This window comes from Centroberyx gerrardi, chromosome 13, assembly GCF_048128805.1.
Source record: "Centroberyx gerrardi isolate f3 chromosome 13, fCenGer3.hap1.cur.20231027, whole genome shotgun sequence".
NCBI lineage: Eukaryota > Metazoa > Chordata > Actinopteri > Beryciformes > Berycidae > Centroberyx > Centroberyx gerrardi.
This window is the reverse complement of record NC_136009.1, coordinates 23,321,869-23,341,563: the sequence shown is the minus strand read 5'-3', so window position 1 is coordinate 23,341,563 and position 19,695 is coordinate 23,321,869. Positions and strand designations below refer to the sequence as shown.

The following is a 19,695-nucleotide window of genomic DNA, read 5'->3' as shown; positions in this document are numbered from 1 at the left end:
ATCATCCTTCATGTTGCGAGTGAATTACGACATTTCTCCATCTTTAATGCGTGGGACTATGAAACCAGAAGAGGCGACTCACAAAATGGTATAAATACAGAAAAGGGTTTTGTCGAGCGTTTTTATTAGAGTATAACAATCTTATGGTTACAAGTGAGAATCTCTCCACCCGCAATCAGCAGCATCCAAGACAGACAATCACATGAATATCTGCAGAAGAGCCGAAGCATTGACAAACAGCGTAAATTATACCTGTAGCTGTGTTATATTCCTTTACGACTCAATTTGAAGTGTTTTAGGACCTACTGTAGCAAGATGATGTTAGTGAAGCGGAGTTAAGAAGCGTTTTTTTTTTGGTAAAGGTTGAACGAGAGGTCAAAGGTCAACAGTGCGGGATTAATTACTGTGATCATCTCTGCCCGAGGTGGTGTTACGCATCACTGTGTCTTCACTGTGTGACACGGCTTTCAGGGGAGAAGCTTCCGGTAGCTTCCATTGGCAGTTCTTTATATAAAATAGCATTAATGAAGAGGAGATATTAAGGATTTATTTTTCTTGCTCCCTGTTACGTTTTTTGGCATTATCTGAGGTGTGCAATATGTCCTATAATCCAAAAGGTGCAATTTTGTTTTATTGAAAGTAGCATTTTTTTATTTTATTATTCAGTTGTAAGATGTTACTATCCAAACTATAACACTGCATGCATACAGAAACAAGCTTGCAATGGTGACGAGCGCAAATCAACTTTGCATTTTGACAGTATTTTATGTTTTGTGGATGAAATTGAAACTGAACAAAATCCATTCATACAATCCTGTCATTGACTGGGTTTTGTTAAAATCCTTTCTTTTGTTTTTATTAAACATTGACATCAGTCAAAAAGAACTGTATGAAAAGCCAAAAACCCTGTACATCTTTTTTTTTTTTTTCTTTACACTACAAATGTCAATAAAGCGGTCTTTATCAAAAAACTGTAGTATATGTATAATAAAAACTTATAGAAAATTGAAATGAGCTTTGTTTTTTATCTGCTGTTCAGGGTCAACAGCTTTTGATTGACTGATGAGGCCGTCGACATTATCAGGAGGAAGATTTCTACTCATTTATTATTCTACTCTACACCTACTCTTACAAAATGATTGACAGTGCAAAAGTAAAGCAAGTTATGATACTTTTTAAAGGAGAGTAGGTAACTTTATAAAAAAAAAAACATTTATAGACTGGATTCTGTATATTTTAGAGATGATATTGTTTTCCAAAACAAATACTGTACATCATTTTGGAGATAAGTCTTCATAAACAATCTGACATCATTCATCTTTGTAAACAAGAAGTGGGTCATGAAAACATACTCTAACAGAGAATAAAATGAAGGGTAACAGTGTGTTTTATCATTTAATGAGTTACTGAATTAATTAGGCCAAGGTTTCTATCAAACCTCAAGTCCTGTTTCCCCAAACCAGTACGGCAGATCAGTTTCGTTGGTTCATGAAGTTTTTCCTGAAGATGCTGCGCAAAATATAATCTGAATATACAAAAGGAGAAACATGGAAATGTTGTGACCACAGTTAATACAGTAACAGTTGGCAACTTGATAATGTTGCGGTGTGGAGGTATTCCTGTTGGAAATGGGATTTAATTGGCTCAGCGGATCCGTTATGGCTTCCTGTTTAGCATCTGTTAGAATGCCATCGCTCCTTCACAACACTGAAGGGTTCACTACAAAATGTGATATCCACCGCTTGGAAAAAAGTGATGCACAGTCTTATAATTGCCAATAATTAGTGGCGTTAAAGTAAAACATATGGGATACTATTACAGTTGAGTCAACCTGTAACCTTGACTTACCAATTATTATATTTTTGTGGACAGAATCATCTGTGCTTTTAGAGTCACAATGACTGATTTTCAAATCGCAATTTCTTTTCCCAAAATGGATATATAGCATTTTTGGAATGAAACCCTTCAAGTTTTATTTTCCTAAAATATTAAAAGTTAACAAACCTCAGTCCTATGATACTGGTGCACAGCTCAGTGCTATACAGTGTAAACCCGGTTTGACAAGAACAAGAAAGATATTAAACCCAAAGATAAGTGACGATGTTTTTAAACTGCTTAGCGGCCACAGTGAGAAGGGCTTATTATTAATCAAATAAAAGTGATACGTGCCAGAAAGGGAGTGTGGTCTTTAAAATAATAATTTTTTTAAGCATTACATAATCACATCTCACACCTCATCGTACCACTTAGAATTATATTACTTGGCTTATTCCTGTCCATTATAACAGTTTAAAACATTTATAAACATCTGAATTGTGTGGATTTGTTCCAAAGAGTAAAAATAAAAACTAACAGTCCAAGTGACAACGTCGGAAAAGAAATCTGAACCTTCCCACGCTCGGTCACACACATTATTATCGTGTCATCCTAACGAGTATGGCAGCTAAAGGCAATTCAGATACGCAGGATCTTACAGCAACAGTGATTACTTTGGTATTAGTGCATAGGTGCAATTCTAGAAACCAGAGCCGTATATATAAGGAGTATGTACACATTCTTTGATATAAACTAAGTCATGTAGGGCAGCAGGATCAGGTTAGCTTAACGTCGAGCCCCTTCGACACGAGCGAAGGCCGCTCCGCCGCGCTCAAGGAGTCAGGAGCGACACGCGGGGCAACTTGTTGGGCAACTTGTTGGGCAACAACAACAACGGCAACAGTGCCTGAGCAATGTTGCTTTAAAGGGAAGGTTCAGTGATTTTAGAGGCCTATCCTATTGATCACTAACATTGTCCACTAACATTGTAACATTCAAAACATTTTTATACCAGTTCTGGTCTCAGAGATATCAGCACCAGTCTCCTGTTAGCATTCGTCTGCAAGTTTTATTACATATTCTTACTGTTACTACAGCTATGGAAGTGTATGGAATGGCTTGCAAGTGATTTTAAGAGTTATAGTTTCATACCGCATTGACTTGTGCTAGCGTTGCTAACAAATGATAATAGGAGGTGGTTGCCGATTTCACAGAAACGCAAGCTCTAATGTAAAAACTTTTGCCATTTTCTAAGAGGGGGATTGATTGGTGGTTAATTGGGATGGCTTGTAAAATGGCTGAACCTTCCCTTTAAATCACACAGGGAGCATTTACCACATGCCTTGCCTGTAAGTTTGCCTTGTGTATCGCCACCTTAACTCTGCGTTCACCCTGCTAGCAACCTCTCTGATGGCCGACTGGCTCCCGATGGCCAGTGTCGCCCCAAAGTCCAGCTGTAGCCAACTTTTCCACATCGACAAACGAGGGAACAGAGTGTGGTCAACATTGTGGTCGACATTTCTCTAGTCACAGACAACTGATTGATCTCCGTCAACTGGTTGCACAAGTTGCTAGCTGTGTGAACGCTCGGTCAGAGAACCCGCCCGTCCCGCAGCGTGTTCTCAGACCGGAGACAGACAAGCGGCACAGCGTCGGCGGAGGAGAGCGAGCAGCCGGCTGGCCCTCCACACGCCGGCTCCCCGCCTCCTCCTGGTGGCCCGCTGTGTGGAAGGAGCTCTGTGTTTCGCAGTGTGCAAAGTTTAAGACGTCAAAAGACCCGTGTAGGTCTGGGTCGGACAGCCGGAGCCCGGCGGTCCGGACGACAGACCGTCCCTCTCATCAGAATCCCTGCCTCCGTCCCATCTCCTCCTCCTCCTCCTCCGAGTGTTTTTGATTGAGTGCCTTTAATCTGGAAGACAAAGACGTGTGGCGTTGTCGGTCAGTTTCTTCTGGAAATTTAAGTGAAAATTAAACTTGAAAAATAATCATCAAACTCACCCAAATACATAGTATGTCCTGAGACTTCTAAGTTTAATTGAATGATTTTGAGGTAAAAGAACACTAATTAGATAACAGATAATAAACCTGCAGGGGGGAACAGATGATGTTCTGTGTGATGTTTTGAATCTAGAGCCATACTTTTTGGTACTTGCATCATTTGAGGAACAGCAAGGGGTGGGTTGCTCTAAAATCCCCACATGTAGGCGTTCATTCATTTCAGACAAAAGGGAAAAGGAGAATATAATTACCTGTACCTTGTTAGGGGTCTTTAATCTTGCAGCAGCGTCTAAAGAAGAACCTGAGACAAAAACGTACCAAAGTCAAGAGCTTTGCAGAAACTTATTGCAGACTTCATGCTGGGGACGATGTTGTGAAAACACTGGATCGGTATATGTAACGCTGGTCGTGTGGCTACCTGTGACTGGTCGAGGACTAGCCAGCGCTCGGTGGCGGTCTGCAGGTCCTGTCCGCTCAGAGGCTCCCGCAGACGGACCCGAACCTCGACACGACCCCCTGTGGCCTTACGACCGTCCATTACCTGATACAGGAAGAGAGAAGACGACGAGTCCAAATGAAGTACAGCTACAACCTTACATACTGATTCTCACAGGCGCACAGAAAGGCGGTCAGAACAAATTTCAATCTTTGAATTTCAGTTGAATGTCAAAAATCTACTTTAAACGGCAACCTGCCCATCAAATGCGTCAAAAACGGGGGTTTTTAACAGCCGATTGAACTGAACGCATCACTGGCTGCCCATATTACTACTCCTCTGAACTACTTCTCCAAGTGCTGTTTGTAAGATATTTGGATTCCCTTCAGTAAACCGCAAGAATCAGCTGAACACCAACTCAAATCATTCAAGAAATTGAACAGAAAGACTGCATAGAAGATAGAATCTCCATCTTTAGAACACGTCTGTTCATTTTGCTCTGCTTTCATCTGTCAGTATTATATGTAAATATTACCCTTAATATTCAAATTTCGGTCGAATTTGACTCATTTCAGTCAATGCATACTGTATTTTTATTTTTAGGAGAAATCGACAGCCGTAGCACACAGTACTCTTGTGCATGTAAGAAAACAAGCATCTGGAAACACACGTATCTCCTGCTGGACGAGCATCAAACTCAGCCACAACATTCCCCCCTTAATCTCTCCCGCCGCGTCCCACCAGCCTTCCTTCTGTCTCAATAATGAACAAATACTAAACAAAGACACTATATTCCTTTATTATCTCTCTCTGTTACAGTCCATTTCAGTCCAGAAGGCCTCACCTCTACGATCTCCCTGATTTCGCTCTGGGTCTCCAGTTTCTCCAGCTTCACGAGGGCCGTCCCAACCGGCTTGTCGCTCCGCAGGAAACCCCTGTTAGGAGACACACAGCGGTGACATCACCGTCACCGTGTCACCATAGTAACACAGGACAACACATAGTTTACTGGTCAGTTTACACATCTAGCTTGAAGATGTCTTTCCACATATCTCGCCTGGGTAAACACACAATCTGAGTCTGAAATTAACAGCCGACAAGCACCAAACACTGGTCAAATTTGTCTTTGGTGAATAAACATGAGTGACACATTTGGCTCAATTATACAGTCTTTGGTCTTTGCCTGTTCTCAGATTTTGTCCCTGCTGACCACCGTACACTCTCTCTGACCGTGAGCCAATCAAATCAAAGCAAAACAGTGGCTCTGTATCAAACAGGCTCCTGATTGGCTGCTTGTTTTCGTTGCTGGCTCTACATGAAGCCGTCGTGTCTAAACTTCAGCAAACGTTTCCTCCCGTTTCTCCGCAGCCGGGATGGTTAACGAGTCAGTGGAAACTTAGCGTTGTTCCCATGTGGCGACACACAGCGGGTTTGTGAGGATAAAATCATCTGTTTTTGAAAGACTAAAAAAGAAAAAAATGACAGTGAGTGAACAAGTTTTAAATTAAAACTCTCAATCTGCTCTTGTCTCTTTATTGAATGTTTCACACAGAACCTGATTCTGTACCGGAAACAGCATTGAAAACGAGTAGGGTGACGTGTTTCTATGAAAAATAGACATCAATTATATTGGCCAGTAAAAATTCTTGACAGGTCTTTTTTTTTTAGTTTTTTGTATTCACTAGCCCTTGGCAGGTGAGCCAAAAAGTTAATTTCAGACCCCAGAGTTCCCACGCTCACTTAAACATCAAATTCAATGACTTTCAAGTAGGGCTGAACGATTTTGAAAAAATATCTAATTGCGATTATTTTGACTGATACTGCAATTGCGATATGATTTGCGATGTTAGAGGGAATGATAATTTTTACATCATTATTCTCATTTTCATTGAAAAACGTATTAAAATGATTATGGTGTGATTTTTGCGGGGATCTGTACCAAACAAAGATGTTTTCTTAAGTCTGTAGAATATGATGTGTAGGCCAGGACATCTCTGCAGCACGACAATATTTAATTTAAAATGGTATTTTGACACACATTTCGCCTTTAACAAATATTGCGCCTCCTGCGATTTGAAAATTGCAGTAAGCCATATTGCGATTTCGATAAAATTTCGATTAATTGTTCAGCCCTACTTTCAAGGTCTTGTTTGTTGAAATTCAAGGGACTCGAAATTGGTCTGTTTTAAGATGTGACATCATAAGACGGTCTCATTTTCTACTGATCTGATCAAGTCAAGAAATCCTGATGAAATCTTCTTAAAACTGCTGCTTGATGGGAAGACGAGGAAGAGGTCCGGAGAGAAATCAAGTACTTTCAAGGCCATCTATTCATTTTCAAAAACCTTTAAGGCCTCATTTTATTTTTCTCAAAACTACAAAAGAATTTTCAAGGAACGTGGGAACCCTGAGACACTGTACACAATAGCCCCACACATACATGAGCATTTCCTCGGATCCGTGCCGGGGATCAAACCAGTAAGCACCTGATTATCGGCCTCAGTGTCTCTAAACCAACCCGCCGCCCTGATTATCTAACCAGAGGGCGGATTTTCTCACTCCGGGTCACAATCTCCGTTCAGCAGCTAAGTGAAGATTAGGACATGCAGAGAGTAAGCAGGTCTGGAAGTGACTCACCCTTTGTGCAGCAGCTCCAGTTTGAGGCCTTTGGACTGCAGCACCCTCCTGAAGCCGCGGTGGTTCCGGTTGATGGACAGGGTGAAGCTCTGGTTGTATTCTGGTGAAAAGAGATCACCGGTGAAGAGGTGCAAGGCTCTGCAGCGCTACCATTTAAGTAGCATATGAAGTATTTCACTTAAGCTATAAATCCATTTTAGAGAAATAATTGCTAGAATTCTTCAGTAATATTTCAAAAACAGATGATATCATCCTCAAAAACATAACCCACCTGTAAACAAAGATCATAAGATGACTCATAACTTCAATAGTGACCCATAATATGCTTTACTTTCATGTCAGCGTTCGTTTTGTCAGAGTAGGCTTCATTTTTTCCAAATGGTGGATATCTCATTTTGGAATGAAATGCTTCATATGTTCCTAAATATAAATTCATCATCTTAGAAAATTTAAAAAAATAACTTTTACATGCAAAATAAGGATGGCAATTTGCAATTATTTTCATAGCTAATGTACTGTATTTCTTTCTGTGCTCTGTAATCTTCACTGCAGCAGCAAATACATGAAGAGTTTTGCTCCGAAATGAGAAAAGTGACACTTGCTCTTATAAAATGATTGGTAATTAAATTAAAACAAATTAATGTTTAAAAGGATGGCAGATAAAACGAAGTACTCGATTAACAAAATAACACTTTTACTGACTAGATTCTCCATATTCAAGAAATACTGAATGATGATTTTCAGGAAACAATTTTTCCATGCTGCTAACACAAACATCAACTCACACACATTGATCTACAGCTCGCGTCATGTCTTACCTGGGGAGTTAGTGTTCTTCATGACGGCTGTTTTGTGTTTCTGCGGCTGCTCCTGTTGGTAACAAAGAAGAAACCAAAGATCTGTGAAAAACACTACAGGTTTGAAACCCCTCAGCAGCCAGAAGTGACTATAAAAAGGAAACGAGACGTAGCTTTAGCTCACTTACCGTACTGGGGTAGGGGAAGTCAAACTTGACATAGGCATCCAGGTCATTTGTCTGGATACCTGAAGGAAGAGTAGGAGAGAGTTTACAACAAAGCATGTTTTACATTTTAATATTCCATATTTCTTGACTGAATTTTAGGTTTTGGTCAGTGTTTAATTGTTTAATTGTTCAGAGTCAATAAGGCCATATCAGTCTATAGCAGAAGGCTATATGAAATGCTTGTGGGTCTGCAACTACATACAATTTGTTGTAGTCATATGTGTTTAGGACTGAGTAATATTTCTCCAGACAGCTTTTTCATATCAGAGATTTTTGTGCATTTCTTCAACATTTCATTTAAGACCTGGATATTATCAAATTCACTTTCCATCCTTTTCCAGCCTTGCGTAGGAACCCATATGTGTAAGTTTGGACTGGTGTGAGAGGTGCGCTGCTGAATGTAAGTCAAGTCAACTTTACCACTAGGAGCTGGAAGATTCATCCCTCTCACAACGACCACCACCATCTCAGTGCTGCTCAGCTCTGGGAATATCCTGGAAGAAAGGAAAGGAGGAAAAAAGAGACAGAGAGAGAGAGAGAGAGAGATGGTGAGTGATTTACTGCATTGGCACCCACATGGGGTAGAAAGGATGGCTGGTCAAGATGCAAGAAAATCAGCAAAGAGATGGGCAATAAACAAAACAAAACAAAAAACAACAATAGGAGTTGACCGCCCAACGGCTCTGGAGTAGAAGCAGAAATCACTATTTCCTTACAAATTCTCATGATGAAGGAAAAGGTATGACAACACTGAATTTTTTTACCATTTCAGCTTTTCAATTTTTTTCAACCTTGAAAACTCATGACTCAAAACTTCTCATGACTCAAAAACATCCTAAGACATTTTAATTAAATGCCTACTTTTGCAGAATAACCTAAATGTTAATTTTGTGAATGTTGACTTTGCCGACCTGACGGTGTTATATGTCCTCTCCTCAAAGTGGTGTTTGGGAGGATCCAACCCTCTGGACTGAGACAGCTTCAGGACCTCCAGACTCTTCTTACAACTCTCTGCCATCTTCTCAAACCTGGCACGCACACACACACACACACACACACACACACACACACACGTATACATAAACACACACACACACACACAAACAGGAGGGAACATCCTCTTTGAGACATCAACCTACTACACACTCTCACTACCTATGCTTTTCAATGTGTATTTTAACATTACACTGATCAGGGATATGATCAAGGACACAAAAAGCATAAAAAAAACACGACAACAGCAATCTGGTGTCAGAAATGGATGGGGTTCGTGTGTAAACCTGAAATCATGAACAAAACTGAAAATGCTCTGAGTGATGCAGAGAGCTTACTTTGTTGTTTCTGTGACGTTCCCCAGGTGTGTGAATTGCTTGGAGTAAGTCATACATTTCTAAAAGAGGAAAGTGAGAAGAAACAAGACATCTTAAGGAATATGTTCATCTTGAGAACAGCAAGGCATTATGGAGCAGAGCAACCGGGTTGGAATAAGAAAACAAAACCAACTTTTGGCATCAGAATTGATTCTGATGCATCTAAAGGCATCAGAGAGCTTAGAAACGTCTAATTCTTAAGAGTGAGAGCTCAGGTTTTCTTCTAGATACTACAGATTCTTATTGAGGAAATTAACTGAGCATGGTGTTATCTAGCGCAGCAGATGGTGTGTATAAATGTTTAAAGCAGTTTACTTGTATGTATTCACTCAATAAAGAAATGTATTGAAATAAAACATCAATTTAGAACCAGTATTTGTTATACTACTACAGTCTACTTAATGTGTTCAAGTGTTGAAATTGTTGATTTTGTATATTTACAATGCCCATTTGCTATATTCTTACTTAAATTATATTTTTCCTATTATTATTGGCTGCTGTAATGACCCAGTTTCCCCATGTACATGATTCATATTACATCCTATCTTTTCTTTCCACTCCTAACTGTGATGCTCCAGCACACCACTAGGGCCTCATAATTAATTTTGCATAATGTTATATCATGAATATAATTTACACAATCAACAACATTGGGAAATTTAAGATCATCTCATTTCAAACACCCACTGAAGTTGTAAATACTCAAAATGTTGATATCATTTGCAGTAAAAATGAAGTCCAATAACATACTTTTGCTCCCCAAATCTTACAATATCTATCAAGATAATCTGGGTTTTCATTTTAGTCCTAATCCTGCAGCTTTACCTCATACTGCTCTTTGAGTATCTTGGCCAGCTGTGTGTAAACCGCCTCTGCTTTCTCTGAGATCTGCACATCACTGTGGTGCACCAGGATGAAGTCCTCATCTTCGTCACCAGGGGGCGATGGCACCTACAACACAGTGAGGAAAAACATTGGTAATCCTGTCACTGTTTGAGAAACACTGGCACAAACAATCCCACTAGCATGAGGCAGAGACTACCAATCATCTCCACCTCATTTGTTTATGGTAAATATACCAAGATATCACAATTAATTTGACAATGATATACTGATGTTTGAAAATGCTGCACGTAGCACCTTTAAAACACAGCTCAAAACATTTTCACAGAATTGCCTTTATTAAATTTCTTACATACATTTCTTTTATTCTTTGCTACTCATTTATGTATTCTTCTTCAATTTTATCATTGGGTTTTATATCTGTTTTTGTGCCCTCAGCTGGAATTCAAATTGGCATTTGATAGTGTCTATTATCTCTCTTTTAGGGCTGCACCATCACTCAAAAAAAAAAAAAAAAAGAACTGCAGTATTTATTGTTGCATATTCCAATTCGCAAGAAACATTTCAGTTCACAAACATACAGTACATCCACTTCCCAGCGGGTTCTGACCTTGCTGATGTCCACAGTCTTGCCGCTGCGGGCCGCCTCGATCATGGGTTCGAACCCCTTGGCGGTGCGGAGGAACTGCTTGGCCTGCTCCATGTCGTTCTTCTGCTTCGCCTGCAGAGCCGCCTTCATGTACTGCTTCCTGCGGCCCTCCAGGAAGTCCAGCTGCTGTGCCACTACAGGACGAACAAGAAGAGGGAAAGGATGACCGAGGGGAATCTCTAAAGAAAACCTACTGTAAAAATGACGTGAAACACAACTGATGTGGTTTGAGCGTGCATCGGGTCATCTCTATTTCTGCAGTAACAGATGAAGAAACTAGGTTAGTTAACTAGTTAACATCCTCAGATGTTTTTCTCAATCAAAAAAATGACTGGATTTCTGACGACTGGTTTCTTAAGTTGCTGATCTGAGTCTCGGGTGCTTTGGAGATAATGTTAGTTGCTCAGGTGTTTCTGCTGGGACCGACCTGTTGCTGAGAGGCCTTCCCTGGTGGATGTTCTGTCAGGAGACGGAGAGGGAGTCAGTTTTTTCACCTGAGCTGTTGGAGGCACAGCTAACATGGGCTTCTTTGGCTTGTCTGGAACAGGAGGCTTAGACTGCAAACGGTAGAGAGAGCAGACACTTTTAAGACTCTTACACAGGTCAACCATTATTAATCAAAAGCGATAAGATCAAAAGACTAAGATTATGCAACGCTGCCTGGTTCATGCACTTCAAATGATATCCCACCTCCTCTTCTTTCTCCTCATCTCCCTCCTCATCCCCTACTTCTGTAGCGTCTGTAGAGGCAAGCTTATTGGCTGCCTCCAGCACAGCAGCGAATCCCTGCTCAGCTCCTGCCGCCTCCTGGCCTGGGATTGGAGGAAAGCCTGTAGGATACAAACAAATGTTCACTCTGATTAGCACAGTTCTCACTTTGTATACACACAGTCCTACATAACGTGGCACTGACACAGACATATTGATCATTTACATAGTAACACAGTACATACTAACAACCTGGGACTACAGAACTGCAAATACAGAGCAAATCCAATTTTACAGATCTAAATGCAACTTAAAAACTACACTGTCCATTCAAAAACAAACATAACATAAAAGAATCTCACCAGGGGGGACGGGGAGCTCCTCAAAGTTGACAGGTTTTCCTGCTTTGTGAGCTCGGATGGCACTCTGGTATTGCTGTAGTAGAGGAGAGGTTAAATGTTTTGAAACAGACCATGGCATCACTACTTTTCAACTAGAAAAGTCTAACATAATTTCCTGGGATACACAAGCAGGATGCAACTTTTTTTTTTTTTTTTAGGGGGGAGAACAGGTTTGTTACTCTACGATGGTTCTATGATGGATGCTGTCTTAATTGTTTGTTTTCTCCTTTTCTATATGCAGTATCTCTATTGCTTTTCTTTGTTTCTCTATGTACATGTTCTTGTTATGACCAACAACATGACAAATCTCCTTGAACAGTGGTTGTTGATTGTATATTGCCTTTAAAATGTACAAGAACTGACAAAAAAGAAAAGGTCTACTAAGCTGATCCCTACCAGAAGTAAAAAGATCAATGCTTTGAACTTAATGAAATCAGTGATATGCACCTTGTACTTTTTGCACTTTGCACTAAAATAGACCTCTATCTCACATAAAAACCTCCAATCCTCATTTTTAAATAGTGTGCTAGTTTCATACCACTTATTATAACACTTGAATCAATTGAGAGCTAAACAGCTAAAAAGACTGAGCTTGAACATCAGGTGTGGTGAGCTCTATTCTACTCATTATTAGGAAAATGTATTCTCTGAATGTTAACAGAGACGTTGCAGAGGGCTCGGCGTACCTTGGCGATGCGGTCGTGCATCCGGGCCTTGCGGTCGTCTCCGCTGGCTTTGGCCTGAGCGGAGGCCTCCACATACTTGGCTCTCCTCTGCTCAAGGGCCTCCAGGACGTCCTTTGGAGGAGCAGGGACTGATGGGACGGCGGGGGCTGAGGGAGCGAGACAACATTGTATACATCACTGTTTCCCCATATTTTTTTAAAGTAACTTTGAGATTTCACCTCAAAACCAGTGTTAAGTAAGAAAATATTGTTGCTAGGATGTAAGACTCAGACTCAGAATACATTTAAGATAACTCAACTTCACTGCTATGTGAAAAATATACATAACACAGCTGATACTGTAGCTAAAGTAAAGTTACAGTAGATTTGTTACTGGGAGAAAAATGTCTTTTTGACTGTAATACAAATCTGTTTCCATAGCTCAAGCCACGCAATATCCACTTGACGTTATTCATCATCTTGACTTCAGTTTTAGAGTCTAGATCCAGACAACTAGCTCACGTCAGCTCAAGTCTCTTTCTCGTGTTGTTGCTCAGTCTGACTGAAGAGTTGAGGTGAAATTAGGAGGAGATGATGAGGAAATGTGCTGCCTGTGGTGTGCAAGCACGTGCGCAAGTGTTTTTACTAAGCCGCAGCTGGATCTCTCCTGCCTCTGTGCTTAAAGAGACCGTACAGACACACAGTCAAACCGACTGTATGCTACTGGTGATAGAATTACAAATCCTTTAAGCCACACGGCAGCGTGAAGATGAGAAAACTGGGTGGCAAAACAAGTTTTCCTCAAAGAAAAGAGAAATAAACAACACACATAAGACATATACACACTCAAACGCATGCACACACACACACACATACAGTAGGGAGTATTGTTGTCACCTGGGTCTGCTGCAACCGGTTGTGTGACCTGTGTGTTTTGCCCAGAGGCAGCTTCCCTCCCTGCTGCAGAGCTTCCTTGTTCCACTATGGCAGAATAACAGGAGGTTCATTGAATCATACAGTACCACATTCAAGAATCAGACACTGTGGGCTACAACTCCTTTAACAATACTGTACCTACTAAGAACACATCTAGGAAAATCAATTGGACTTATTTTATGCAATTTGCTGATATTATTTATTGATGAAGCCATTGATTATAGAATACCTCATCTACATTCTTTCCTCTCTCAGGTTTCTTAGCTCCCCTGCACATTTCATCTCTACTCTCTACTTTCTCCTACTATAATCCAGTATTTGTGTGCTCAAAAATAAATAAATATTCCAAATAGAGTGATGTGGCTATGACAGAGCTATTTTGATTCATTGTTTTTCCTTTGTCATGTTCATGGGTCTTACTGTTGTTCATTCATTTTCCACCATGTTGTTTCTGTTGTCATTTAAATTCCAGTGCAATCATGTCTTAGCCTGTCAACTTGATTTTTTGTGGTTGTTTGTTTTGAGGTGCGATGTGTTTTTTAAGTCCCTGAGGGTTTATTTTATTTCACCTGCACAGATTACTGATTGCATCTCCTCTGTGTTTTTTATCATCTAATTTTATCTCTGTGTTGTTGTTTTTTTAATCACTTTACTTCAGTGTTTTATAACTGTGTATATACTAAAAGTAAAAGAGTTTTTGTAACACCCTCCTTACCCTGTCCTAGGGAGGGAGGTAGGCCACTCAGGTCAACTGCCTGTCCTTTCTCCAACGCCTCGATCACTGCATCAAACTTCTGCACAGAGAAATACAAAAATCCCAAGACTGTCAAACATAATGGTGGTCTTTGTCATCTTCCAAACGGCTGGCATGTTTAACATAGTTGAGAGAGAAACGGAGCAGTCAGAGAGTGCAGTGAGAAACTACGGCTGCACAGTTAATCATGCATAATTGTATATCATGACTTAATTGAGGAATTCTGCAAAAATAAAACATCTCATTTTGTTTTACTGTGTAAAATACCTGTTGTATCAACAAAGTCTAGATGTCGTTATAAGATGCAAAAACAGATTTGTTCCCCAAAATCATCAAGACTAATAACCATGATTTGTAATCCTGATTAGAATATCAAGCAAAATCATCAGAATTATCACTTGAGCCATAACCGTGCAGCTCTACGAGACGGGGGAATTTAAACATCAGGTTAACAAGCGCACTGCATCCTCTATTGCTGCTGCTCAGCCTGCTGCTACATTCCTTCGACAGAAACTCGCTCTGCTCAGCAAATAGATGTGGAAATGCTGCTTCCAGTTCCAGCAGAAACTAAGCTTCATTCCTCTGTGTTCAGCTTGTAAAGGCAAACACATGCATTGAATTTAGGCACAGAATCAAGGAAAGAGTGAACACAATATAACACAATACAGGACTGACTTCCGTTTCACTCTAAGGGTTCATTTGATAATAAGGGTAAAACAATATCTTGATCTTTCCCGCCAGCTTATGCTGCAGTGAAGAACTACATCATACTGAATACCGCATTGCTCAAATTCACATAGCGACAGAATATTAAATGTATACGTACATGTAGAGAGATATCTGTAGTCTACAGTCCAGAGTATGTCTTACATTGTCCCTCAGCACTGACTGTAAGGTCCTGTTGTCCTTGTAATGTGTCAGTATATATCATGTAAATAAATATGTAAATTATGTAAAAGTTGTTGATATGCCTCTGCATCCATGGGTTCTGCCAAAATTAGTTTCTCCTAAAAAATGTGTTCACCCTGGCGGTGTCTCAACTGTGTGTCTCAATTTAACATTTCATGGATTGCTTTCCTAACGGTGGCTTTTGAAACAGCAACATGATGTTGTAAAGACATTTCACAAAATTCCAAAGAATGAAAGTAGCCGAACAAAAACAAAATCTACCTGGCTGCCTCATAATGAAAGGAGAGTGCGCCTTTTTGTGATCTTATCTCAAACCACAAGCATCCATTGATTTTGCAAGTTGCCAGGTAATACATTAGTCTCACACAACAAGAGAAAGAGCGCTGCGTGGGTTCTTCTGTATTTCCAATGGACAAACACATACGATCAGGTGCTCCTTAGAAGGGGCATTAAATAATACAAACAAAAAATAACAAGATGTGTCTGAAGATGAAGAAGAAGGCTTACTTTAAAATGTGGATGATGACATTTAGTTAAACAGCGTGTTGGTGCGCCCACACTTTAAAGTAAGCCTCTATCTTACAGATACATCTTGTTATTTTTTGTTTGTAATATATTAATCTACATACATTTCCACCAAGGGAATTTCCGTATGCGGTGGCAAAACAACAACAACACACACTGAGGACAAAAGGAGGACACACACCAGGGAAACACATTCTTTAGGGGATGGAAATTTTGGCACAGCATAATGTCGCCAGGACAAATTCCTGTGTATTTATTGTACTCAGCAATGACAATGATTCTGAAGTAAAATAGTCAAATTGTCAAAGAATCGCCAGCAAGCCCACTAGCACTAGCACTAACTGATGACACTGTCTCACTTAAACAAAAAGTCCTATAACATCAAACCAAATCAACCAGGTTGCAGTCCTTTAACTTACCTTGCTGGTTCTAATATAAAGCTTAGCATTCTCCACATCTCCTTGCTTCTTGGCTCTCAAGGCGGCCATCTTGTATTCTTTCTGCCTCTCCAAAAGCACTGCCTTGGTCGCCTCGCCCACTGCAGATTCACCAAACAAAAACACAAAACAACCACCACAATGAAAGCCCGTATTCATCACATTTTCAGAATGCTTTTCGTTTTAAGGAGGCAACAACTTGGCCCCGAGTATTCGAAATCTCTGCTTCGAAACAGACTGGTGAAAACTAGAAATGATTAAACTGATGAACCAATTAAATTTACCTGAAAGTGCCACTATTATAAATAAATGTGAGGAAACCAACAATCCCAAACGTCTGCAAGTTCATTCCCATATACTTACAGTGTGTCAATGTATTGTATTCATGATTAAGTGTAGTGTCTTTTATTGCACAGGGTGGGGAATTAACTGAAATGTTAAAGTATTAATGTAAATTTTGGTTGTGGCTGATAATTTTGCCTACTCTACCAGACACTTAAACATATAACCAAACAGTCTATTTTTTATTATAAAAAGCATTTGGCTGGTACAACGGCAAAACAAAGCTGTCAAATCTTGGATTCCACAAGTCTTCATGACCACTCTGACTGCATGTGTTAAGCTTATTTTCACTAATACACAATATTACTACTGATATTCCTTTTTACACTCTTGCCAACTACAACTAACCACCTGACTGACTGGTGGGTGCCTCTGTCTCCTGTCCTGGAGAGGGGAGGCTGCTCAGCGCGGGCAGGGCGGCGGAGGACGACTGCTCCTCTTCGCTGCTGGGCTCGACTCGCTCTGGTGCCGCAGGCGTCATCTCGGCCTCCGACTCCCCCTGCTGCTCTGGAGGAGCGGGCTCAGCAGGCGAGGCGGCAGGGGCAGCGGGTCGCGGGGGAACGGCAGGTTGAGAGGCAGAACCGGCGGCTCCAGTGGCGACAGGGGGAGGGATCTCTGTCTCGTACACAGTCCTCCCTTTTTTGACAGCACTTAACATGGTGTCCAAGGTCTGCAGAGAGCAATAAGAAGAAGAATATTCATCGTCATCTTGTGTTTTACAGACAATAAAAGAATCATAACTAAAACTCTGTTATAGAAGAATAATGTGCAAAGTTGCCTAGTGTAGTGTTAAATGATGACAAATGAGCACACTCCCTACCATGATGGAGCCTAAAAATTGACTGGATGGACAGGACTGTGAACATTACTTTTAAAATGTAATTTGTCACATAATACTGATTACATGATGGAAATTGTCATCATTAACATCATCCACTGAATTAGTCCAACTCAGCCAACTATTTGCCTCGAAAATATATAGAATATGAAGTTAACAAGATCATCTACAGTCTGTAATTTGATTTCACCTACAGTCATGATTAACGTTTATTTTAAAGTTGTGTAAAATGTTTTTTGTGTGTAGAATCTCAGCCAGAACTCCCCTCAGAGTTGTTTCTCAGGAATATGTGACCAGTACTTTATATTTTAAAGTATCTGTAATCTGTTTACTCTGGAGCTTTATTTCAGATGTAATCCCTTATTGTCACCCACCTTCAGGCCTCTGTCGTATCTCCTGGCTTTAGAGGACTCCCCTGCAGCTTTAGCGTTCTGTATGGCCGTCTTGTACATGTCTATCCTCTCCTCTAAGGTGTGTTGGAGACTGCCTGGGGCGGCGGGGACCTTTGCTTCTTGATGTTTCTGAGGGAGCGTAACACCAAAGCAACAGCCAAGTATCATCAACAATGCTTGTAAACAGCTCATAAATCTATGTAGGAATTACTCAGCATGTGAGTTGAGAATGTAAAGTGTTTGACAGATTAATAACAGAGTCAATAAAATATTGCTTACAGCTTCTGCATTTCTATATCTCAGGTTAGAACGACTAAGACTCTCATACTGGCAATCAGCAATGAAACTAACTTTTTCATCTACCAGCCAAAGTGGCATTTGGATTCAGATTTTATCCTTCACTTAAAACATTTGGCAGAGAAAGGCATTTTGGTGACATATTTTCAATTTCAAAGCCGTATCAGTGTTGAGACTGTCAGAAAGCAATATATATCGTACCTGCAGCGTTGGGGTCTCTGGTGTATCAGCTGGAGAGGATTCAGCAGTGGCAGAGGACGTGGAGATAGCAGCTACAGCATCCTCGCCTTCCTCCTCACCCACTACTTCCTGTAGCTCTGCCTGATGGGAAAAAGAAACAGAAACTCATCAACAACCAAACTTTGGCTGTTCGTATACAAAGCTACACGTCAGAATATAGAAGCGTGAGAGCAGAGATAAATGTGCATAAACACCAACCAATAGATCTTCATCGTCTTCCAAGTCATCATCATCCTCATCCTCATCCATGTCTTTCATACACTCGTCAGCCATTCTTGCTATGTCTTCCATAGGCAAGGGGGCTGAAACACAAACATGTCGTCATGTATCTTACCATGTTTACATGTGAGACCAATAGCACAAATCATGGTGTAATACGTGTTCTCATTATTGGTACCAGTGCCAGAATCAGAATGTTTTTATTTAACCGGGATAATAAATGTGCAGGAATTTGTCTCGGTTGCATTGCTGCAGGAACATATCAGCAACTTACATGTTATCACAATATATACTGGCACAGGTTACGAGGACAACAGGACCTCACATAAAAAAACAAAGTGGTCTCCTCAGATCATTTGTCAAACTTTTGAGTATCTCCCAGTAACAAATCAGAAGTGCTGCACTCACTCCTAGCCTTCTGCTTGGCCTTTCCTCCAGCAGCATTTGTATTCCCTGTGATAGCAGCAAGTTCAGCCTCCAAGTCCGGGTCGTCCAGGTTCTCCTCCATACCCACCATCATCTCCTCAGGGTTGAAGTCTACAAACAGACCCATCTGGAACGAGGAAGTAAACAAAAACTTCATCCCCACAGCTAGCTACTTAGCTAGTTAACAGGTTACAATGAAGAGACCTGCCAGTAGCGCGTATCTGTCAAAATAAGGCAGTAGCGCTGGTGTTGTTCTCACCTGTTTGGCTGCAGCAGCGCCCTGACCCTTGGGCATTGGTGCCCTCTTCTTCTTAGCAAACATGTTCCTGTGGCTTGTTTTTCCAACAAGCCCAAAGGGATATGAAGCGGTCCAAAATAAACCTACAAACACAAACAAATCGGAAAAGCTGCTTGCTGTGTAATGTCAACAAGCTGGTCGCAGTATCGAATCATGTGAGCGGTTGTCAGGTGCCTCACCCAAACAGACAGCCAGCGGCTCGTTGCTGCTGCTAGCTTCCTTTAAGCCAACTGACGTTAACGTTAGCTTAGCGGGCTGCTGAGGCAGCTAGCTAAGCTAACGCTCATTAACCCTACCTTAGACCACTCGAAAAGTTTATTTACTAACGAGAGGGCGACTGTCGGTGTCACTATTATCATTTCAGTGATTAGCATTCTGATTTTCTAGGCGTATGTTGCTTTACCTGCTCATTCACCACTTGTTCAGGTAGTTTTCAGCCCGGAGATGAACAGTCAGTTTTGAGGTTTGACATGACATGGGCTAGTATGGGCTGAGTGCGCATGCGCAAAGGGAGCATTCCAGGACAGACAATACAAA

The 19,695-nt window shown here is 40.8% G+C and overlaps 1 protein-coding gene across 3 annotated transcripts; it reads right to left on the bottom strand.

The window, feature by feature from the left end:
• Positions 1-1,381: 1,381 nt before the first annotated feature.
• Positions 1,382-19,633, bottom strand: cc2d1b (coiled-coil and C2 domain containing 1B). Of its 3 annotated transcripts, none has more exons than XM_078287472.1 (26): positions 19,562-19,633; positions 19,120-19,241; positions 18,843-18,987; positions 18,414-18,517; positions 18,177-18,296; positions 17,661-17,807; positions 16,797-17,118; positions 16,089-16,207; positions 14,197-14,275; positions 13,443-13,526; positions 12,568-12,713; positions 11,843-11,915; positions 11,463-11,602; positions 11,200-11,329; positions 10,734-10,906; positions 10,106-10,231; positions 9,242-9,300; positions 8,822-8,938; positions 8,331-8,404; positions 7,872-7,930; positions 7,705-7,756; positions 6,887-6,986; positions 5,094-5,184; positions 4,232-4,354; positions 4,065-4,114; positions 1,382-3,724 (listed from the first exon to the last, which is right to left on the bottom strand). In XM_078287472.1, the coding sequence occupies exons 2-25, from the start codon at positions 19,180-19,182 to the stop codon at positions 4,103-4,105; spliced, it is 2,658 nt and encodes an 885-aa protein (XP_078143598.1). In that variant the 5' UTR covers positions 19,183-19,241; positions 19,562-19,633; the 3' UTR covers positions 1,382-3,724; positions 4,065-4,102. The 3 variants fall into 3 exon arrangements, with proteins under 3 accessions (XP_078143598.1, XP_071780419.2, XP_078143599.1); XM_071924318.2 differs by having other exon boundaries at positions 4,071-4,114; XM_078287473.1 differs by having other exon boundaries at positions 4,071-4,114; positions 16,800-17,118.
• Positions 19,634-19,695: the final 62 nt, after the last annotated feature.